General features: G+C 51.2%; 8 protein-coding genes across 8 annotated transcripts; 3 read left to right on the top strand and 5 right to left on the bottom strand.

Annotated features, from left to right (window-relative positions):
* The first annotated feature begins 244 nt into the window (after positions 1–244).
* Positions 245–2,228, top strand: cpa1 (carbamoyl-phosphate synthase (glutamine-hydrolyzing) CPA1). Its single transcript, XM_073690812.1, has one exon. It carries the CDS (start codon positions 731–733, stop codon positions 2,093–2,095), a length of 1,365 nt encoding a protein of 454 aa, XP_073544845.1. The 5' UTR covers positions 245–730; the 3' UTR covers positions 2,096–2,228.
* Position 2,229: 1 nt separating this feature from the next.
* Positions 2,230–4,113, bottom strand: BDV59DRAFT_185219 (putative GTP binding protein (Gtp1)). Its single transcript, XM_073690811.1, has 10 exons — positions 3,923–4,113; positions 3,828–3,856; positions 3,752–3,766; positions 3,668–3,692; positions 3,294–3,612; positions 3,123–3,232; positions 2,922–3,067; positions 2,809–2,866; positions 2,585–2,749; positions 2,230–2,523 (listed from the first exon to the last, which is right to left on the bottom strand). The coding sequence occupies exons 1-10, from the start codon at positions 3,949–3,951 to the stop codon at positions 2,316–2,318; spliced, it is 1,104 nt and encodes a 367-aa protein (XP_073544844.1). The 5' UTR covers positions 3,952–4,113; the 3' UTR covers positions 2,230–2,315.
* Positions 4,114–4,225: 112 nt separating this feature from the next.
* cwc2 (active spliceosome conformation promoter CWC2) lies at positions 4,226–5,770 on the top strand. Its single transcript, XM_073697478.1, has 3 exons — positions 4,226–4,770; positions 4,838–4,902; positions 4,960–5,770. Exons 1-3 carry the CDS (start codon positions 4,336–4,338, stop codon positions 5,684–5,686), a joined length of 1,227 nt encoding a protein of 408 aa, XP_073544843.1. The 5' UTR covers positions 4,226–4,335; the 3' UTR covers positions 5,687–5,770.
* A 394-nt stretch (positions 5,771–6,164) lies between these two features.
* cpcC (putative protein kinase (Gcn2)) lies at positions 6,165–13,236 on the bottom strand (the record flags this gene model as incomplete). The annotated part of the gene is made up of 10 exons (XM_073692517.1): positions 6,165–6,659; positions 6,709–7,139; positions 7,192–8,194; positions 8,247–8,576; positions 8,632–10,677; positions 10,747–11,010; positions 11,323–11,832; positions 11,881–12,702; positions 12,750–12,784; positions 12,837–13,236. The coding sequence occupies 10 exons, from the start codon at positions 13,234–13,236 to the stop codon at positions 6,165–6,167; spliced, it is 6,336 nt and encodes a 2,111-aa protein (XP_073544842.1).
* Positions 13,237–13,580: 344 nt separating this feature from the next.
* On the top strand, positions 13,581–15,478 carry BDV59DRAFT_99353 (uncharacterized protein). Its single transcript, XM_073697477.1, has 3 exons — positions 13,581–13,633; positions 13,718–13,762; positions 13,811–15,478. The coding sequence occupies exons 2-3, from the start codon at positions 13,758–13,760 to the stop codon at positions 15,414–15,416; spliced, it is 1,611 nt and encodes a 536-aa protein (XP_073544841.1). The 5' UTR covers positions 13,581–13,633; positions 13,718–13,757; the 3' UTR covers positions 15,417–15,478.
* Positions 15,479–15,539: 61 nt separating this feature from the next.
* Positions 15,540–16,449, bottom strand: BDV59DRAFT_195201 (SDR family oxidoreductase; the record flags this gene model as incomplete). The annotated part of the gene is made up of 2 exons (XM_073692516.1): positions 15,540–16,104; positions 16,157–16,449. 2 exons carry the CDS (start codon positions 16,447–16,449, stop codon positions 15,540–15,542), a joined length of 858 nt encoding a protein of 285 aa, XP_073544840.1.
* Positions 16,450–16,584: 135 nt separating this feature from the next.
* Positions 16,585–18,067, bottom strand: BDV59DRAFT_185213 (alpha/beta fold hydrolase). Its single transcript, XM_073690810.1, has one exon. The coding sequence runs from the start codon at positions 17,908–17,910 to the stop codon at positions 16,774–16,776; it is 1,137 nt and encodes a 378-aa protein (XP_073544839.1). The 5' UTR covers positions 17,911–18,067; the 3' UTR covers positions 16,585–16,773.
* A 330-nt stretch (positions 18,068–18,397) lies between these two features.
* Positions 18,398–22,097, bottom strand: BDV59DRAFT_99330 (uncharacterized protein). The gene is made up of 4 exons (XM_073697476.1): positions 21,553–22,097; positions 21,107–21,505; positions 19,060–21,054; positions 18,398–19,007 (listed from the first exon to the last, which is right to left on the bottom strand). The coding sequence occupies exons 1-4, from the start codon at positions 21,919–21,921 to the stop codon at positions 18,585–18,587; spliced, it is 3,186 nt and encodes a 1,061-aa protein (XP_073544838.1). The 5' UTR covers positions 21,922–22,097; the 3' UTR covers positions 18,398–18,584.
* Between the last annotated feature and the right edge of the window lie 491 nt (positions 22,098–22,588).

Here is a 22,588-nt window from a genome sequence, read left to right as displayed (position 1 = left end):
CACTCGGATGATCGGATGCTATCAGTGCCCATTACCTAATGGGGGCAAATCTCAACAATGCCTGGTGTGAGGATTGTCCAGGGTACTACACTATGTTCGGGAGAGATACGTGGAATCGGGTCACTCCAACAACTCATCATCAAGTTAGAGTGCAGTAAATCCAGATAGAGGACGATGATTCATCCGATAACGCTGGGCAATGGGCGGGTGCTGATTGGCGGGAGGCGACAGAGTCGGTGAGGAACCGGCACGTGCCCGCCTGGACCCGCCTTTCCCGGGCCGACTCTCGCACTTCTTTTTTTCTCCCTCTTTTTCTCTCTTCTCTTCCTCTTCTTCCTCTTCTCTTCTCCATCCCAGATTGACTCACTTCCCATCCTCCTTCCACCACCACTTGACAGCCTCTTCGCTGCCATTCATGTCTTTTTAACCACATCCAATCTACCTCGAATTTATTTTTAAGTGACTGGTAACAGCACAGTCGCGCTTATGTGTTTGGCACCCTCCGTCTTCACTTCTCAGGTATTTTCCCCTCTAGCCTTCCAAAATATTCCTTCCCTCTATACGTCCAATTTCCTCCCACAGGCCGTTAACATGCAATCAGGATTACATCTCGGATCACCTCTGGAAAGCTTCCGGAAACTTTTGAACCCGTTGACTCATCACGTCTCGAGTTTAACCGACTACCACTTTATTCAATTTCAATCTGCAAAACAAACCATACAGCATCAAAATGTTCGCTGCTCGACTGTTTAAGGCCATGCCCGCCCGGGCCTCTGCCTTCCCTTCCGTGAATGCTTCTATCCAGTCTCGTTTCATGGCCACCGTGCGTCAGGGCCGTCCTGCCACGGAACGTGCCACGTTTACGATCCGAGATGGTCCTATCTTCCACGGCAAGTCCTTCGGTGCTCGCTCCAACATCTCGGGTGAGGCTGTCTTCACCACCTCCCTGGTTGGATATCCTGAATCCTTGACCGATCCCTCCTACCGTGGCCAGATTCTGGTCTTCACCCAGCCTTTGATTGGCAACTATGGTGTCCCTTCTGCTGAGAAGGACAAGCATGGTCTGCTCAAGTACTTCGAATCTCCCAACCTGCAAGCCGCTGGTGTGGTTGTTGCCGATGTTGCGGAGCAGTACAGCCACTGGACCGCCGTGGAGAGCCTCGGCGAGTGGTGTGCCCGCGAGGGTGTCCCTGCCATCTCCGGCGTTGACACTCGTGCCATTGTCACCTATCTCCGTGAGCAGGGTTCTTCCCTCGCTCGTATTACCGTCGGCGAAGAGTACGATGCTGACCAGGATGAGGCCTTCGTCGACCCTGAGCAGATCCATCTGGTCCGCCAGGTCAGCACCAAGTCCCCCTTCCACGTGAGTGCGGCCGACCCTCAGTGCCACGTTGCCGTCATCGACTGCGGTGTCAAGGAGAACATCCTGCGTAGCTTGGTCAGCCGTGGCGCCAGCGTCACTGTGTTCCCCTTTGACTACCCGATTCACAAGGTGGCCCACCACTTCGATGGCGTGTTCATCTCCAACGGTCCCGGTGACCCCACCCACTGCCAGGACACCACCTACCACCTGCGCCGCCTGATGGAGACTTCTCAGGTCCCCATCTTCGGTATTTGCTTGGGACACCAGCTTCTGGCTCTGGCCGCCGGTGCTCGCACCGTCAAGCTGAAGTACGGAAACCGTGCCCACAACATCCCGGCGCTGGATATGAGCACTGGTCGTTGCCACATCACCAGCCAGAACCACGGTTACGCTGTTGATGCTTCGACCCTGCCCTCTGACTGGAAGCCTTACTTCGTCAACCTGAACGACTCCAGCAACGAGGGTATGATCCACAAGTCTCGTCCCATTTTCAGCACCCAATTCCACCCCGAGGCTAAGGGCGGCCCCCTTGACTCCTCCTACCTCTTCGACATCTACCTGGACAGTGTGCGCAAGTACAAGAACAGCCAGCTGGCTGTGTACCCTGAGCGTGACAGCCGTCCCAACCCCCTCCTGGTCGACCTACTGGCCAAGGAGCGCGTTGGCGTTCAGCCTACTATTGGCATGCAGAACGTCGCTGCTGCTGCTGCTGCTGCGGCCGCTGCTGCCTAAATGACTGAATTCTAATGGTTGGAGTCTGGGTCTGTTTTACGTTTCAAGGTATGCGTCAGTTATTGGTCTGTTCACTTGTTTTCGGTTTATTGTGTTCGAAGTTTTGAGTATTGAATACATTATTTTCCAACACACTCGAGCAATTCGTAGTTACATCTCACGTAAGGTATCTATTGAGTTACCCTGTAGTACGACATGACTGCCGTCATTTATGGAGCATCTATTTAGCAACTATCGACACCACATCCTCATCGGAAACCATGTGTCCCAGTCCAACCCGCTGTGGGATGTGTCTCGCACTGGCGCCCCAAACCAACGCGTACTTAAACGTCTCCTTCAGAGTCCGATGGACCTGATCACAGACATCCTCAATACTGGAGTTATTGCGCACGATGAGCGCCTCGCTGAAATCCGGCTCTTCTCCTTTCCTAGAGGCGTATCAGTATGGCTATTTTATTCCGTATTTTAGCCGTGAAGGCTGAGACATACCGCTTGGTGTATATACGGATCAGTCGCAATTCCTTCCAGATCCGGTCAACCACCTCTTGCACACCGAGATCAAGCTCACAACTCATCACCGCCGTGTAGGGCTCGCGGGCCAGTTGGTCCAGGAAGTCGAGGCTGACGCTGTCGATCTTGTTGTAGACGTAGAGACTGTGGCGGTTAGAATTGTTCGTCTTGCGGGTCATTGGAAGGGGCATGGATGGACGGACCATCTGATGTATTTTCTATGGTCTTTCATGATGACGTCGATGAAGTCGTCGACGGTAGCTGGGTACATTAGTTTATTCATGCTCTTGTTCAGCGACACACGAACAGCACGTACCGTTCTCATCTCGCACCAACACTTCACAGTTCAGCATCTTATAGTCCTTTAGCACACTCGCGATCATCTTCTCGTCGAGGTTCTTCGGCGGCGTCTGGAAGGTGATCTTCATGCCACCGGCCTTCTTGGGTTTGAGATAGATGTTCCTGCGCCGTGTTAATAAAACAACGCTAAACGTGTAGAGAATGAAGGGTTCCATACGGAGGATCCCTGTTCAGCCGGATACCAACGGCGTCGAGTTCCGCCTCTAGCAACGCCCGTTGCTCTGCCTTCTTTGTCGCATCCAGAACCATCAAGATCAGATCACTCGTCTAGGCCGCGTCAGAAACCCTTCCCACGAGAAGCAAAACCCCGAAGAAGTGGTCCGCTTACCTTCGCCGCAGAAATCACCTGTCGTCCTCGTCCCTTGCCCTCAGAAGCACCCTCGATGATACCGGGAAGATCGAGAATCTGGATCTCCGCGCCGCCATATTCCAACACACCGGGGATCGCCGTCAACGTCGTGAACGAGTATGCGGCCGCTTCACTCTTCGTCTTGGTGATTTTGCTCAGGAAGGTCGATTTACCGACGGACGGGAATCCGACCAGTGCCACTCGCGCATCACCGCTTTTGCTAACGTCGAATCCGGAGCCACCGCCGCCGGAGCCACCCGTGGGTTCTAGGAGCTGGGCTCGTAACCGGGCGAGTTTTCTGGAGCGGATTGTGAGAATAGTTGACGATGCGGAGCGGGGACAGGTATGCGCACCCTTTCAGCAAACCAAGATGGTACTCTGGTCGGGGTTAGTGGATTCGTTCGGTAGAAGGCGGTGTCGGGACTGTCTGTTCATACCTGTGGCCTTGTTCTCTGCGATATATTAGTTGCGGGGTGAGGCTGGAGGGGTATACGGGGATGGATATAGACGTACTCTGCGTCCTGCGCATCTCATCTTCGATCCTATTGTAGATTGAAAAATGCTGGGTAAGCAGCAGCCAAGCAAGATAGATCTAGCCCACGACATACTCCTTGATCTTCTCTGTGATGTTCACCATCTTGCCGGTTGGGAGCCCCGCGGACTCAGAAGACGCAATAAAAGCAAACTCGGTACGGGGGAGGAGAAAAGAGACAGATAATCTGTATTCCCGAAACTCTGGACAGCAACTCCGAATGATATCAATTTGCCAGCAACACCGGGGACCGATTCTCAGACGGGGTCAATGGTAGAGCTCGCAGCAACATTTCTCAAAATCCGCGCGATGCCAAGCGCGCCTTACATAAGCACCGTCCCCAAACTTCATGATTTCTTTCTTTCCCTTGCCTCTCTATCCAGATCTCATCCCACTCCCTCCTCCCATTTCAACCGGTCTACGAGTTAGCCAAGGCCAACCCAGCAATCGAGGAGTCCTCACCACGCGGTGATCATCTCGACATCCATCATGGCCGATTCCGCAATCGCAGACCCGCACCAGGCCTCAGAGTCGACCCCAACGCCCAACCCAGAAGACACGACCACCCCGCAACAGAATGAAACGAGTGAAACGGCCCTCGTCCAACAGACAGATGCGCCCACAGAGACAGACTCAGGCGCACCTAAGAAAAAGAAGATCATCCGCCGCAAGAAGCGTCCGGCCCGGCCACAGGTCGATCCGGCCACGATCAAGTCCGAAAAGCCCCAGCAGACAGGCACGGTATTCAACATATGGTACAACAAATGGTCCGGCGGCGATCGCGAAGACAAATATTTGAGCAAAACCCATGCGCAGGGTCGCTGCAATGTCGCGAAGGACAGCGGGTACACGCGCGCCGACAGGGTCACCGGCTCTTATTTCTGTCTCTTCTTCGCCCGCGGAGTGTGTCCGCGTGGGCATGAGGTAGGCACAATTAGCTTCCTGCCCTGAGTTTTGACGTCTGAGCTAACCACTTGTCCGTTCGTTGCAGTGCGAGTACCTCCACAGGCTCCCCACCATCCACGACGTCTTCAGCCCGAACGTCGATTGTTTCGGGTAAGTTGTACCCTATTCACCGTTCCCTCTACCCACCTAATAACTAACTTGCTCTAGCCGAGAAAAATTCTCCGATTACCGAGACGATATGGGCGGAGTGGGCAGCTTTCTCCGCCAAAACTCAACCTTATACGTCGGCCGCATCCACGTCACCGACGACATCGAAGAGGTTGTGGCGCGCCATTTCGCTGAATGGGGCGAGATCGAGCGCACGCGCGTGCTCACTGCGCGCGGCGTCGCCTTCGTGACGTACTCGAACCTGGCGAATGCCGAGTTCGCCAAGGAGGCTATGGCGCACCAGAGCCTGGACCACAACGAGATTCTCAACGTTCGCTGGGCGACGGTGGATCCGAACCCGCTGGCGCAGAAGCGCGAGGCGCGACGGCTGGAAGAGCGGGCGGCCGAGGCGGTGCGACGGGCCTTGCCGGCGGATTTTGTCGCCGAGCTGGAGGGGCGGGACCCCGAGGCTCGCAAGCGGAAGAAGATCGAGGGCAGCTTTGGGCTGCAGGGCTACGATGTTCCGGATGAGGTGTGGTATACGCGGACGAAGCAGCTGGAGGAGTGGGAGAAGGCGGGTCAGCCACAACTTGATGCTCCTGAGCAACCGCTGATGATTGAACCTGCGCCGGCGGCGTCGGCGGAGCAGGAGAGCAGTGGTATCTTTTCAAGTTCTACTGTTGCGGCGCTCAGGGGGCTGTCGGGTGGGAACGTCACGACGCAAGCTGCGCCTAAACCCGCCGGGGGGCCTCTGGTGGCCTACGGAAGTGATGACGAAAGTGATTAGGACTGGGATGTGGATTACGTCTTGCTTAATATGTACATTATCGGAGATACCTTAAAAGATTGCGGGATCCTTGATTTCATTGCATGGATGCAGCGGGTATATTTCGCTATAAAACATGAGAGGAGAGAAACGCAGGTAAAAACACGACACATAATGTATACCAGACATCATTTATCCGTTCCACATCCCAGATCGTAATAGAGACATAGCCCCGTGCGATAATTGTATATGAAGGCGTTGGCGTAGCTCTCCCCGCCGTCCCGGGACTGGCTTTCGTTGGCCAAGTCACAGAGCAGTTCGTGAACCTGGCTGAAGTACTTCCGTTCTGTCAGTGGCGCATTCTGAATAACGGTTCGCCAGCTGTCAGGATCCGATAGTCGTGTGCCTCTGATAGCCTCCAGCAGATCGTCCCGAGTATCGATGGCGACAACAGGACCATCCAGAGCTTTTTCGGCGACTTCCCGCGAACGAAGGAGAGCTATGTTCGTGTTAGCATATCTCTTAGCACTGGGGGAGCAAGGTAAATCATACCTTGTTCGACGATGTTTCTGCGATTGGATTTCTTGTTTCGATGGAGTGGAGCGAGAATGCGCACATCGTTAGCTCGTTCACTATGGACGGCACTGACATCCGCTTGGCTAGGGAGCCGTGCCTGACGTTGCTCTACCGCCCCCTCGCGCTGGTTGCGGGCACGAATTTCGTTCCGAAGCCAAGGGATCAGTTCGGAGCTTCGTATGTCCCACTCTTCTCTAGGAGCAAGGCACTTGACCTTGAACCCTCGCTCTTTGCTATCTTGTTTCGCGATGACAATCCAGCTGTGATTATGATCTCGGTACTTGGTCAGAAGTTCTTCCAGCGAGGAGGCGTCGACCGCAAGCTCCCCGCTGATGTCATTTGCCCAGAGATCCTGCACAACCTTTATGCCGATCGTGCGAAGAACAGTAGGATCGAAACTCGCAACAAGCACGTCACACTGTTATGTATTAGCATCAGCCGGTGGGATAGAATTGGGCCGAACTTACCCTTCGGGTTTTCCAAAACGCCCCACTGTCGTGTTCAGCTTGCTTTATGGACTGTTTTGCTAATCCTCCGACGTACTCAACCATCGACGAGCTGAGTCTGTCCCAACTCAGATTAAAGCCCACGGCATGAGTTTGAGAACGGCTTGTCAATAGCTTCGGCCGGAACTCCTGTATAAGTGAGTCGTACCGGCCACCTGCCGCGAATACGTCTCGTCGCTTGGTATCAAAGACACACTGGAAAAGGATGCTGCCTCTGAAAAACTTGTCGTTCAGGCTTCCCAAAGGGTTGACGTAGACTTTTCGCTTCACATCAAAACTTTGCAGATATGTCACCAGCAGGTTAATGCGAGCGAAGATCGGTGTTAACCGCTCTACAAATTTGGTACCTTCCATGATGGACTTGAGTCGTCTTTGCGTTTGTTTTGGGGAATCTGGTACGCGTTAGTCTCCTGGTAGTGGCAATAAATTCGTGTATGTACGAACCCCTAAAGTCAAACCGAGCAAGATCATCCAACGAGGTGGAAGCAACACCAATGCTGGGAGAGCGAAGTTCACTGCGGATTTTCTGCATGGTCCACTTGCCAATATTGAGTTTGCTAACAATCTCCTTGACCAAAGGGATTTGTGATGGAGTGATACGGCAAAACTCCATGATGAGCTGAAGTAGATCCGAGTGATTGACAAGGAAGCACATGGAAGCTGATCGGAGAGGAGGAAACTCCTCAATTATTTCATCGAGAACTTTAATGACCTCGGCTTCCTTTAATGCTAGATCGAGAGCATTATGGGACACGATGTCAAAGTCAACCTCCTTATGAGTCCGGGGTTCACCACCATGAGGCATCTCTCTGTAGACTGTCCCAAAAGCGAAAGATTTCTCAAGATTTGGATCTTGCCGGGAGATCGAACGGGCATTGGGAAGGGTCAAGTCAAACGGCAGCTGGAGCAGATTACCCGAGGCATCAAGAAGCCGCATTGCGCCGTTATTGTAATGCTGCGACCTAGGGAACAATAACTGCCTTGAGGTCTCCACAGCTCCATGCTTTCGAAAGATAGCAGTTAGTCGTTCCTTGACTAAGCCTTGAACAAGCAGCTCATTCGCAGCCGGATACCCATGGGAGTCCATATCCCAGGCGATGTCTTCGAATTTCTTTGGTGACTGCGAAAAGATGCCAGATAAAATCTTCTTATAATCGGGAGAATTGGGGTCTGAGAGCAAATGCATGATAGCTCGGCGGAAAGTCTCTTCTTCAACCTGGAGAGGGATCTGACCGCTTTGAAGCAGTTCTGAGGCAGATGGTCGCTGGCTAGGATTATGGCTCAGCAACGACTCTATAATCCTGCCCTGGACCACTTTGTCGGAATAATGGAACGTCGCTGGAAGAGTATGATTCTTCTCCCTGATGGCCCGAAGCGTCTGATCACGTTCCATGCCTGTTGGCAGGGGATGGCACATTTCGAAAAAAATCACACCCAAAGAGAACATCTGTACACGTTAATGCCAACACTTCCTCCGCCATTTCCGAAATTTCACTTACATCAACTTTCTCACTATAGTTGCCGGTGAAGCCACTCTTCATTTCAGGAGCAACATAATATGTCGTACCAAGGCTGCGAGTAAAGTCCCCAGCAAAATCTGCAGCAGCCGACGACCGCACAGCCGTGGTGAATTGCCCACTTGTAGCGAGTCCAAAATCTCCAATGCGGGGATTGTTAGCCACATCAATGAAGATGTTATCAGGCTTTAAGTCACGATGGATAATGCCATTGCTGTGAATGTGGCTCAGTCCATCGAGAATCTGACGGAAGAGTCGCCAGGATCTGTCAACATCATCGGATAACCCGTTCTTTATTAGATCACGGAGTGTCTTCCAAGTTCCAACCGTTAACTCAAAATCATGACAACAGAGTTAACAAACTTACATGCTTCTCACAGTACTCCATCTGAATATAGAGTGTAGTCAGGACTGGTCTCCCCTGCGAGCCAGACCTCACTCGGCTGAGTTCCTTTCCTGTGCCACTTTCCGTGCCATAAGTCTCCGGTGTTTCACCTTTGTATCTGTAAGACAAAGATCCGTCATGCTCATCCTCGCTGTCGGATCCGAATTCAATTTTCGGATAGCCACTGGAGCTGATGAAATCTAGTCCACCAGTGCTATACTCGAAGGCAGCTGAATTATGGCTGGCGAAGTAATCACCATCGGTAGATGACACGGCCTCCTCGTCTATATGGTCGTAATCCTCCTCGAGCCACGCCGTGTAGTAACGGACAACATACGGATGGTTGAGCCGTGATAGAAGCATGATCTCGGACAGAGTATCCTTCAGGGCAGCGGCAGATCTCTGCGATATTTTCTTGATGGCATAAAACCGGCCATCGAGCTTGTTCCTAGCCTTGACTACTTGACCAAAGCCACCTTTTCCCAGGCGGCCTGCCTCATCGAAGTCTTGGTTATACCGCGAGAAAGCTGGAAGCCCTCCAAAAGAGTCAAGGCGCGGGCGCCTCGGCAGAGATATTGAATTTGAAGCGCTTGAGCGAGCGATGAGAGGAGTATCGACGCGGAAGAACTCAGACGGCTGAAGCTGGAAGGCCGTGGGTCTCTTCTTCGGATCGGGCTTGAAGAATTCGTACAGCAGATCCTGAAGGGAAGCTGATAGTCCCAGGGCGTCCATCAACGCATTGGCAGATGTATACCGCTGCAGAACATCCATGCCAAAGCCCATCTGAAGGAAGACTATGCCTAAGTCCCAAACATCCGTCTTCATGGTCGGTGAAGCATTGTCTTGCGTTAATTCCGGAGGAAGCCAGAAGGGAGATTTAGACGTAGTTAGGGAGCGCTTGCTCCCTGCGGTGTCAGGTAGGGCATCCTCAATGCTTGCTTGCAACTTGACAACTGTACCACCGTTTGAGGTTCTAAACAACATTACACGTTCACAGCGAATGTCCCCGTGAACGAAGCCACTCCGGTGGTAGAATTCCAGAGCCTCGAGAAGTTGGATTGTCCAGCTACGGAGCATATCCACAGGAGCCATGCCCACGATATCCAGAAATTCAGACAGCGACCCTTTGTTTGCGTGTTCGAAAAGAAGATACACCTTCCACGCCTGTCCATCAGGGTTGTCCGTGTCGAGAGGCCTGCATATTTTGAAGCCCACGAACTCCACTAGGTTAGGATGCCGTAGCTTTTTCAATGACTCGAGCTTGTCTTCGCTGGACCGCATTCTCTCTCGAAATGCTAGAGGCTCGACATCTTTTGCATCGATCGTGAGCTCCTTGAGCACAAGAAGAGGAGCGCACGGGCGATTCTCGGAAACAACCGGTCTCACGGAGAATGTCTCCTTGCCAGCACGGCTTTGAATATGAGTTTTACCATAGACGGCGCGGAAGGAAAGTGGGCCTTCATCGGTATCAGACATGACCAGAGGCGGGTCGAAGGAAATGGCACCGGGCATATGTTCCACTGACTCAACATCACTGTTCGAGTCCATTCCCATGGTACGGCTCTTCCGTCTGGAAACTCGCGCCTTCGTGCGCTCTCTGATTTTGTCTTGCAAGAGCTGCTGCAATGCACGTTCTTCTTCCGCAGTAGCCGCTTCTTGTTTCCGGAGCTCTTCTTGCCTCTCCTGTTCTGCGCGCTGGTTTGCGGCAGCTTCTTGCTCCATCCGCTCTTCTTCAAGACTGGGGAGGTCCTTGTCCTGAGCTTGTGCTTCTGCAACATCTTCGAGGACGTCTTGGATAGATACCGCAATCTCATAAATCATTTCCGATCCCAAGAGTTCCTTCGGCTTATTTCGAATGATGTCAAGTACACGCGCACGAGACCTTTGCCGGAGGTCATCTATGTTTTCCAAGGAAAGGTTGGGATAGGTTTTTGGGTAGGTCGCCGGCAACTCGACCAGCATTTCGAGGCGGACATCGGGATTGGAGGAAGCTCGGAGGTGCAGCTTAAACGAGAGATCGGAGGATTGCTTGACGACAGTGTCAGTTGTCTCGTAGTTACCGAAGGTGCAGAGCTGGTAACTGGGTCTATAACCTACATGCCATGCAGATCGCCTATGCTGGACGTCTTCAAAGTCATCGCCGTAGATGGATCGGAGAGCTTCGACCTCATTCTGGTGGATCTCTTGATAATTCGTCCGCGCAGCGACGGGAGACCCTAGCGGGGAACCTCCCGGGACAACAGTGTCCCTCTTCTCCGCCTGGGGAGAGGAGTTGGTAGGAGCATGTTTGCTGTGCTTCTTCTGTTTGTGAGGCATAGCGGGGCGTACGGTAGGGCGGTGTAGAAAGTCAGGTGCCCAGGACTCGAAGGTCTTTGCCACGCGATGGAGTGACAAAGAATGCAGCCGAAGCTGCAGCCCTCTACAGCTCGGAAAGGAACATGACGGGGAATGAGCTGAGAGGGAGGGATTGCGTGGGAATGCAGAGTGGAAGAGGAAGAAGTTGAGTAAAAGAGCGGTCACTACTGGCATTTAGTGTATCTGAAGGGCGTGCTCAAGCCCCACCAGAGCATGCGGCCCGCACGTGATCGGAGCTTTCTGCCAACACATCCCGCCCCACTGCCAGCATTTCAGGTACATCTTGCACTACATCAGGTCTCTCCGTCGAGCAAATACCAATGGCACCTTCTCCCCAATCGTCAGCGCGTTTGAGCTTTGCTGTAGGGCCTGCTGCACCCTCTGCTGCATCTCGCTTTCCGTCTCGTCTCCATTTCTCCCCAGACTAACGCGATAATCCCGGAAGATCACCACTAGGGCGGCTACGAATTCAACCTGAGCGAATCTCTTACCCACACAGGCCCGAACTCCGTCACTAAACGGTAGAAAGGCGCCACGTACTGGCCTGTGGATCGTATCATGCTCTAGTCCCGGACCTGTAAGCCCCTCCAGACCATCGTTATTTGCAAGGAAGCTATTGGCGTTGCGTCTATCCCACCGGGAAGGGTCAAATTCCGACGCGTTCGGTCCCCAGTACAACTCATCGTAGTGCAAGGCATTCGCATCCAGACTCATGTGTGTTGCATGTGGGATTCGATATGTTTGATTTCTGTAGGAAATACTGGCGTCAGAGTCTCCGGTCCACTTGGGCAAGCTGGAGACCGCGGGGTACAGTCGAAGTGTTTCGAGCTACTTATTATCAGCGACGACCGATTGGAACATGGAGGATTGGCCTACCATGATACATAATGGGGTCACAAGTTTAGGGAAAATCCGTTCGTAGTCCCACTCTGCCAGGTCTGCAGACTCACCATCAGCCACGTCTTGTATCTCACTGTATAATCGGTCCTGAATATCCTGGTGCATTGCAAGAAGCACAATGGCAAACCGGAGAGTTGTGGCTGTCGTTTCATGCCCAGCAATCATGAAAATATATAAATTTCCGAGTATCTCCTCATCCGATAAGCCCCGATGTACCGTGTTGCTGCTCTCTGGCTTGGAATCCTCTCGACGAGTCTTGACTAAACCCTCCAGCAGATTGTAGGAAGATGGATTGTCCCTGACCTCTGCATTCTCAAGGAGAGTTTGAAGGTATTTCTTGAGGTCATCATACGCCATGAAGTCATTTTTGAAGAATGGTGCCATTTTTCGTGGAATCCATTTGGGCCAAATACCGTTTGCCAAGAAAACCGTGGTCATGTAGTTGCTAATGTACTCCATCACTGAGGGAAAAGTGAAAGAATACCCCTGTGGAGGTATCGCGGCATCCAGGAACAACCCTTCCGTATCCCCTGTCGTGGCTTGGGATGCGGATTTAAACGGCAATCTGACTCCAAAACCCGCACTGCAAATGATATTCAAAGTATACTTCACAACGTCATCTCGGACGTCGGGAAGAGAGAACACGGCACAGGAGGGATCTGCAACATGCTCCGCCTCCCAGCAGTTGGTCATCTGTACGCCTTGGCGAATACTTTCATGCCACACAAGAGCGTTGTTCTTCTCATTGAATGCGGCAGAGGTATACCGACGATAATGAGCCCATTGACTACCTTCACTCTGCATGTTCTCAGATAAGCCTAAGATGTAATTGGAGGAGAACTCACTGTTAAGATACTGGGACCGTATATGGCAAAGGCCTCTGAAATTGGTATGAGATTAGGTAGATTGCTATGACATGTGAAGAAACATACCATAATTTTCCACTGGTTTGGGAAAGCTCCTTCGAGCCATACAGACTTGGGCAACAACTTTGGCATCAGAGATGTGACAAGTTACTGACCATGGGGTCACAATCATGTAGACGGGACCATAATGCTTAGAAATACGGTCCTTGACCCTCCAGCGGTACTTGAATGAACTGTTGTTGACATGATCGACTAACCTTGTAGGAAGATAGTGGTCAACAAAATAGCGGTACCATCTGGTTTCGACTAGGCCAAGATATAAGACACTATGCTCAGAGAATGGGAAAATCATGTACGGCAGTCCTATCTGCTGGGCAAAGCGGCGGTTTTTCAGGAAGCCAAGAGTAACATGGATAGGATACAGGGCTAAAAGCCCCAAGAGAGGAATGGTCAAAGACTGGTACATAATCAGTACGCTGTGCCGATAGCTTATCCTTAGTTATTGAACTAAAATGGTGAGCAAGAAGGAGTTTAAATACCTGAGACGTGAGGGACGTCGAGTCCGAGAGTGTTCGAATTGTCGATATCGACCCTCGTATAGAGTGGGCGGACCCGCTGAGTACGAGCGAACCAATTAAAAGGCCTGTAGATCTGCTTGACTCTGATCAACTCATGGTGATCTAACTCCTTATTGGTTGGGATGGGCAATGCACGTGACTTCCCCAACGACGATGACATCGTAAGCTGCCATCTTACCCTTTCGCAGTCTGGACGTATTCCCTACACACTCCTCTAGATGAAGATAGATGTATTGTGGACGCATGGACCAGCTTGCCAAAAAAACTCGTGCTAGCAGGCCTAAAGTACGTACGGGCTGCATCACCTGCAAGTCAGTGGACTCGATTCCCTGGATCTCCCCAACACCGGTATCTAAACGATAACGCCAGGATTCGAAGAGTTAAGTGCGATGAAGCTAGACCGGAATGCATGCGGTACAGTTAGCACAATATATCTATAGATCACGTCACTGATTGTCCCAGTTGCAAACGGACCGGGAGGAAGTGCGACGGCTATCGGACACCACCACCGTCCGCATTATCACAGGAGCTAGTTTCAGGCACTCCCGCTACAATACCGGGCGAATCACGAGCCCTGGAAATATTTTTTATCAAAGCTTCTCCACGCCTGGCAGGCTATTTTGAAGACTCCTTCTGGAGGTACAGTGTTCTGCAACTAAGCTTGTCCGAACCGGCCATTCGACAAGCCCTCGCCGCCATAGGCTCGGTATATGAGCATGCTGGATCATCAATCAATCTATGCTCCTCAATTTCCAAAACAACACAGCCGAGATTTCCGTTGCTGTTGTATAACAAGGCAATCCAGTCTGTTATTGCCAAGGCCAGCGACACAGACGCCATCCCGGTTGTTATAGTGGCCAGCATTCTCTTCGCCTGCCTTGAATTCCTCCGGGGAGAGGCAGTAGCCGCATCGACACATATTGACGGTGGCATCAAATTATTGCAAAAATGGCGGCAGCATGATGGAGAGTATCCTAAGGGCCAACCCTGGCCCCAGACCTTGTCTTCCTTTCAGTCGCACTTTATAGAAACTGAGCTTGCCCCAATCCTCAGTTTATTCAACATTAATTCTTCCGAGTTCAATCCTGTACCGCGCAGCAGGATTATCCTCAATGGAATCGATGACCAGGGACTGATCGTTATAGCACCCGAGTTCCAAACCCTTCGCGAGGCTCGGGTTGCTTTTACTGACATAGTCACAACCACCGTGTCAGCCTTCCAACGAATCGACGAATCCTTGAAAATAGGGAAATTACCAGACCTTGACCTAATGATATTGTTTAACGGTATACAGTCGCGTTTTCACCGTTGGGAAGACAACTTCCGCAACCTTCGCAAAAAGCAGCAAGGAATTTGGAATACACACCAAAAGAATGCAGCCGCGGTTCTTCGCATAATGTGGATTAGCGCGATAATTGGGATTCGGTCTTATTTGACTGAGGCTGAGAGCGACTGGGACGCCTATCGGACTGAGTACGAAGAAGTCATCGAATTGATTGAAACACTCCTTTCCGACAGCAATCACTACCCTGACGAGCTGTCGAAGACCTTAAGTCTAGATTCGGGTCTAATATTTCCGCTTCACGGTGTTGCTTGGAAATGCCGTTGGCCCTGTTTGCGTCGTAAAGGTCTCAATCTCCTACTACGGATGCCGAAACGAGAGTGGCTCTTAGAGGCCGAGCAATATCACGTTATATTCTCCAGGATTATGGAGCTCGAAGAGATGTATGCTCGAACTGGTCCCGGACTTATCCGAGACGGGGAAATGCTTCCTCCTGAACATGCTCGCATTCACGACTTCTATTGTGAGAGCCTGCCACATGATCCGTCTCTTATTGCTATTACATTCGTTACTAAACCACATGGTCTTGACAAAGAGTGGCATTTTGAGACAGAGTATCTATCTCTACAGGCATTATCAGATGGTGGGACAACTTTACCATCAAACCTGATTTCCTGTAAACCATGGGCCAGCCCGTGGATGACAGATCCACACATAGGGGCAGCGGTGAAAACACTCATGTTTGGAGACTACAAGAGAACACCTTTCCACATCGGAGTTCAGTAAAATATGAGCTTTACTGAATTTTCACTTTGACCCCGCCGTGAGTCCGTCCTCGCGCAGCTTTCGAGGAACGACAATGTATGTGTGGAATATAAACAAGGCTACCTTCATGAATTCTACCATCCGCTAGTAATCTGTGCTCAGTGCTGCCTCGCGAGAGGCGTCAAGGTCATGCGAGAGACTTTCCAATTTTGCCTCGATCCGTTCCACGCAGTCCGAACCTAGCGGCAATCTCAGGATTCTGCCCTTGAGTGATCCAGCGGACCCTTCCCCCGTTACAACCTCAAATATCCGTGCCACCCCTTTCAATGGGTCTCCGCGCTGCGTGCCTTGCATGCTGTCAAACTTTCCCAGCACGGCATCTACCGGCGTCCCTCGATAGGCCTGTGACAATCCGGCTTCGTTCTTGATAGCTGCTGCAAGGAAATTGGTCCTGAAAGCTCCCGGCTCTACCACGAGCACGGAGATATTAAACGGCTCAAGCTCCCGCGAAAGCGATTCAGACAGACCCTCGAGTGCAAATTTGCTACCAGCGTACATGCCGCAGGATGGGAGTCCGTCAAGCCCGGCAATACTAGTGACGTTCACAATTGTTCCACTGCGTCTTTCGCGCATAGAGGGAAGGAGGGCACGGATGAGTCGTAGAGGTCCGAAAAAGTTCGTTTCGAATTGGAGATAGTTCTCATTGTCTCTGGATGGTTATTAGATGCAAGGTCGCCCGGACTTCAGTTCTCCCATCTCACCTCATGTCCTCAACTGCCCCCAAAAGTGAATAGCCCGCATTGTTGACCAACACGTCGATGTGGCCGTAAAAGCTCTGTGCTTTCTTGGCTGCGTCCGCAATGGAGTTGGCCTCGCACACGTCTAACTCGATGACATTTCCCCCCTTTGACTCGATGGATTGGACTGCGTCGCTCGATTTCGTCCTGCTGCGGACGGAAGCGATAACCTGGTGGCCTGCCGCTAAGGCGTGAAGGGCCAGGTAGTAGCCCAGGCCAGAGGAGCTGCCAGTGATAAACCACACAAGAGGGGCCATTATGGATATTGTGATGCAAATCGCTAGACAGAAGCCGGGACTTACAACTTGGAAATTCAGACGATTGAGATAATTGAGACAACTCCTTGTTGGAATGCAGGATATATAAATAAAGGCGGGGATAAGCCCGATGTCGGATTTAGTTGTTGTATACTCCGGTCCCAGGCAGGGATTAAGCTTAACCCCGCCACTAGCTTCTTATTTGTCATAACCAAAGGTACAATTATGGTTAAATGTTGCATTATAGATTTCTAGTCATGTGTTATGAACCCTTTTCCCATTCGTGCTTGTCACAGCAACCAGCTTCTTTGTCCAAGGATCATCTTAGAATCCATTTCGCTTCAAAAATGCCAGAGTATCGTCCATAAGCTGCTGCGCGTAGTGGTGTAGATGGATGCCATGCCCAGCTTGCGGATAGACCTTGATGTCATGGTCGGTGGCGTTGGGAAACCGGTCGTAGAGTTCATACGGTGCCGAGCCACATGCGCGCCCGCAGAAAGTCGCGTCCTGATCACCGTTGGCGAGCATCACCGGCCCTTTGTATAGGTTCGGTGTCACCAGATGGTACGCCAGCGATATGGACAGGCCGAGGGTGTCCAGGTCTCTCAGGTAGAAGTCTACAGGGACAATTTCCGGATCAAAATTTCCATAGAACACGGCTGCTCGCCGGCCAGCCGGGTTCATCTGCGTCGTGTATTCGGCCGGGTACTGCTTCCACTCGGGTTTCTCAAGTCCATTGGCAGCCACCTGCAAGCCGCTCAGGAATGCCGGGTACAAATCCTGGATGTCCCAGGTGAAGCCGTGGAGGACCAACGCATCAATGGCGTCGGGTACCTGATATGCCAGCGACACGCCGGCAATGGATGCAATGCTGAATCCGACATAGGCAACCTTGTCGTACACCACGCCACCGATCTGTCCTGCCTTCAGGAGCTTGAACATATGATGGACCTGTTCGACGATCAACTGTGTCTGGACCTCGTACACTGGATGGGGATGTGACGAGTTGCCGGACCCGATTAGGTCAAAGGTGAGGGTGGGATAACCCTCAGCATGCATGCGGCGGACCCATGAGTACTTCTCTGGTTGCCACGGCCAATCCCACATGGTCTTGCTGAAAGTGGCACCATGGACTAGCATCTGAATAGTGTCCTGCCTCTTGGGGGCTCGCGCGGGGGGCGCACAGTAGATGGCCGAGATGTTGTAGGTCGCCGTCCTGAAATCGCGGAAGTCCATAAAGTTATGGAGCACCTCAATACTGTAGTTGTCATCCTCAAAGTGGCCGTCCGAGTTTTCAGTTACACTAAATGGAATCACGAGGTTGTTGCAGATGTAGCCGGATGCGTGTTGGAAACTGTCTTGCTCACGAACCTCGGCGGGGAGAGCAGCCGATGATCCTATCAAGGACAAAGAGGATGAGAGAAGGAAAAAGGGGAGCAGGCTTTTTGCAATTGCACCCATTTTGTCCAAACGAACAGTTTCGAAAAGGAACGGGAAAACTGGTTGTGGAGCGGCGTATCCAAGACAGAGTCCGCAACATGGGTTTTTATACCACGGCCCTCCCTCAATACCCTGTGATATTTTAGATTGCCATCGCCGGGGCGGAGTAGCAATTGCGAAAATCAAGAAAGACCAACCTTTAGCTGCGTCAAACTCTCTTCTTGCTGGCCGGACTACCCGAAATGGCTATGAAAGCGGTATCGCAGCGCCGGACCCCGCGTACGAGGCCAAGCGCAGCGTAGATTGGTGGGGCTAGTTGATTGACGTGAACTCCATGCAGGAACCATGAAGGTACTCCAATAATTGTCTTCATTCAACTCGGCTGCTATTCCTTACGGTTTTCTTATCCGCTTTCCCTATTCCTCCTTTTCGTCTAGTCGCAACCGCTGTACGAACGAACGGGTCAACTTTAATATCATAATAGTGAAAGGAATGCGAGTCTTTCATTCAACTCCATATCGTAGACTAATAAAAAAAGGTGAACGACAATTGTAAACTCGAACAAGCCCCAAGGATTGCGTTGAGTGCGGAGACACCAGGTGTTCAAAGTGCCCTGGTGCCTTCTTCCATCCAGTCCTGGCATACACCACAACGCATATAATCCTACTACAATAAGCGTAAGAAATGCGTGTTGCTTACTGTAAGAATCTTTCCTTCCTCCAGGATGCCAGGTACCGATCTAGTAATTCGATGGTTACTCCCTCGCAAGCACGCAACGAGCGAGAAGCTACCCGCGCTCGTGTAGTATCCAGTATTATCCCCCCGCTGGAGAGAACATGGAATTCTTCCTGAAGAAATGGTAGCAAATGGTGAATAGACCCTATGATTGCCTTGGTACTGGATAACGACGATACACGTTCGAACCAAATAGAGAATGGGATAGGCAGTGGCGTTTTCAATCCCAATTTGGCGGCGAGTACGGGAAGTAAAGGCTTCCATGCTTGACGGATTGGGTTCTCAACGTGATATACAATATCCTTTACAGGGCCATTCGTAAGAGAGAAGAGGATTTCGACGATTGACTTGGCCGCAACGTCAATCGGAATCCACGAGAAGGTCTGTCAAGTTGTCAGCTCTGCCACCGACACGATGAATAAACGTAGTACTGACCCCGTCAAGTTCGGGTAAGGCTCCTACCAGTTGGGATGCCTTGAGAATCGTCGGGAAGTGTTCATTGGAATTCCAAATTCCAGAGTGCGTATCCCCTGTCAACTGGCCCAGACGGACAACGCTTGGACGTAGAAGGTCGCCATGCGTCCGGGCCACTTCATTGAGGATTTGTTCACACACCCACTTGGCTCGTGCATAGCCCATTTCTGCTGGAACAGAGGGATCTGATATTTTGGATTCCGGTAATTTTCGTCTACCTGTAAAGCGTGCCGCAACTGCAATAGACGACGTGAATAGTAACCGAGGTTGATAAGAACGACCTTGCTCCCTATGACATTCTCTAGAAAGGTCTATTAGGTTTCGCAGGGTCTGTATCTGCGGTTCAAATGAGGTAAGGCTTCTCTGGAAGTCCATAGGCCAGGCCGCATGGACTATATGGGTTACTGTTCTCACTAGGCGACAATATTCATCATGTTGCAGACCAAGTTGAGGTTGGGATAGTTGGTTTGTTGATAGGAACCTAATTTTAGTCCACGCGAATTCCGGAAGAGCTACTCCTCTTGCACGGTTGATTTCTTGTTGCCGATGCTTGGGATCTTGTCCTTGATGCACTCGACCGACACAGATTACCTGCGATACGTTGGTGTTGCGTGATAGCTGACCCAATAGATGTACTCCGAGATGGCCCGTTGCGCCCGTGAGGAGTACAACCCAATCTTGTGAGGGGGCAGGGGTATATTTAGATACCAAATCCAGCATCTGTGTAGAACTATCGTTTAACCCTATATTATTGTTACCCACTAATAAGCACTCTGCCAGCGCTTTAAAGCTCGGGTGTTGGTAAATAAAAGAGGGCTGAATTTTGCTGGACGCCAGGGCTGGAAAAAGGTCCTTGTTAGACAAGCGGCTGAGCATGCGAGCTAAACGCGTTGCTTCCAAGGAATCCATGCCCTGTTCGAACCAGTCGTCCGAGTCAGCCCAATCGGCGACGGGGATCCCCCGATCTTGTACGCAGGACTCGACCATGGAACGCAGACTGCTTATGACTCGGTCTGGATGAGTTTCCAGAGTAAACGAGAGCGAATCGTCGGCATCAGAGACAGTGTATAGCTCCTCGATTTCCTTTGCAAAAATCTCATAGGTCTCACCACGCATAACAGACCCCTTGTCCGACCTTGGAATTGCTTTATCCAAGGGTTTAAGGAGGATCATGCTCTTCGAAGAAACACGGGCATGGCGGTCCAGCGAAAGATTCTCCTGCTGCACCACCTTCCAGATCCGCAGCACAAAGGCATCTAATTCGTCTTTCTCAAGAGGTACCTCTGGCTCTATTAAGACTCCAACTTCTTCGCGATTCTGACCGAACACGACGGCCGTCTTCACCCCATCCTGCCGGCTGAGTGTGGCCTCAAACTGGTTGGGGAGGACCTTTTCACCCGTTGACAGGACCAAAAGATCATCATTGCGACCCAAAATGGCCACTTCGATGTGGGAAGATTCTGGTCGTCTCCGAAGGAGATCTTGGATTGCAAACGGCCGATCCCAACCAAAAGGGTACCCTACCAACTGGTAGAACGGAACACCGCTGTCATCCTTCTGGCTCACTTCGTTAATCTCAAGTCCGATATCCGTTCGGATACGCAGGTAATGCCAGTCATAGTCATTTCCAGGCACGAATATAGGGGCAATGGCCCCGATCTCTGTGGCACCGTAGTGGTTGAGTAACTTGACTCCGTTCGTAACCAAGAGCTCGCCGACAGCGGGTTTGATAGGACCGCCCCCTACCGCAACGAAGTCAAGGCCTACCAATGCCTGCATTAAGCTTGAGCTATTCCTAGCATCTTCAAGAATGCTTGGGACCGTCATCAAAGAGGAGCTCGCCGATATCTTGATCAGTTCGGATACTGACGCGGCAGAGGGGATGGTAGACGCTGAGAGCAAACAGCATGGTTTTCCAGTTGCCAAACTAATACATGGACCTAGTAAACCGAAACCCTTATCATGATTAGCACAAGACTAACGTATCGTCGACTTATAGAAGACGTACATGATACATCGGAAGGGTGGATACGTTCCGCTTGTCGAGACACTGATTTGGCTGTAGGCGATGACATGCTGCATAACCTAGCAAATACCGATGCGCCAGAGGGATAGGTTTTGGAAGTCCGGTAGTACCAGAGGAGTGAAGTATAATCGCTGTCTCCTTATCCGAGGGAATGTGACGTTCCAGGCCGTTTGGAGCTACCACAGATGCGAGCTGCAATAGCTCTTGGAATGGGGAGCATTGTACAATCTGTAGACCCTTTCGCTTCTCCGGTGATAAGCCTTCGAATGAATTTTCTGCTGTGCCCTTTGTTTTTGGTGATACGATGATGGCGCATGCTGATGTTGAGTTCAAGAGGTGGGAGACGGCTGCTGGGCTCAGCCGTATGGAAAGCACAAGGGCCTACGATGTTAGAATAGGGAGAAATGACGTAATTATGGACTTCTCACAGGAATATTCAAGTATAACAGTGCTGCAAGATGCACGAATAAATTGACGTCGCTTTCAAGAAAAATTGCCACCGGCGGTCGTGCCCCGTATTGGTACTCTCCATCGGCTTCAGATGGCAACCGTTTTCGGATAAGATGCGCGCAAGTTATGGCTGCATTTTTAAGTTCACTGAAAGTGACAGGAGTTAGGCTAAGATGCTTGCCTCCCTGTCGGATTTCTTGCAAAGCGAACTCGTGATTTGGGTTATGCTCTGCGTCAAAATCTATAAGATCCGGAAGACTGTGTATCGCAGATGGATCAGTGACCGGTGTCCTGGATACTTGCAAGAGAGGACGAATGAACTCCTTTCCTAGGTTATTGATAGTCATGTTAGAAAGCCTTCAGCACAGCTCCAAAGATGCTGTTAAATGTAACTTGCTGCGCGATTGAGGGCGTGTGACTAGTGTGCTGCGAAAGAGAGAGAATAAAGATTGTATCCCAAAAACTGCGGCCCAACACAAAACCATAGGTTATTAGGGCCGACACCGCGTACGCAAAACCGTTTTTACTGTACAAGGTTGGACTAACAGCCCTGTACAGGGAAACAGCCTTACTTTGGAGTGCTGACCGTGGAGGGGTCCGCACTTATAGGGGGAGTAGGTACGCCGGTCCCAGGCACATCGCCTCCAAAGCGAGAGAGACATTGACCTTGGAGGCAACAATTCCATAAAGGTTCCTGCAACTGGGTGAAAAACGTTGTTTTTTAAACTTGGTTTTATCAAGGCTTAAAAGCTTCACCACATTGCCTTCTTCAAGCCAGCAGCCATTTAGCGGCAGTTTCATGTAAAAGATTCTTTATGGATGCAAACCGAATTGTATTTTTCGGGGGCCAGGGCAGTCGATCGCTGTCCTCGTCAAAACTGATCCCACCGATAAATCGACAGAATGAGGCTCCAGCTGTTTCTCTGTTACTATCAACTTGCCACGCTGCCTTTCTACGAGAATCCATACGGGCTCAATCACAACCTTGCCCCGCTTGGGCAAAATTTGATACAT

Source organism: Aspergillus ambiguus, assembly GCF_047715705.1.
Source record: "Aspergillus ambiguus strain CBS 117.58 unplaced genomic scaffold BDV59scaffold_35, whole genome shotgun sequence".
NCBI lineage: Eukaryota > Fungi > Ascomycota > Eurotiomycetes > Eurotiales > Aspergillaceae > Aspergillus > Aspergillus ambiguus.
Note: the sequence above shows the minus strand (reverse complement) of the source record. Positions and strands in the feature narration are given on the sequence as shown.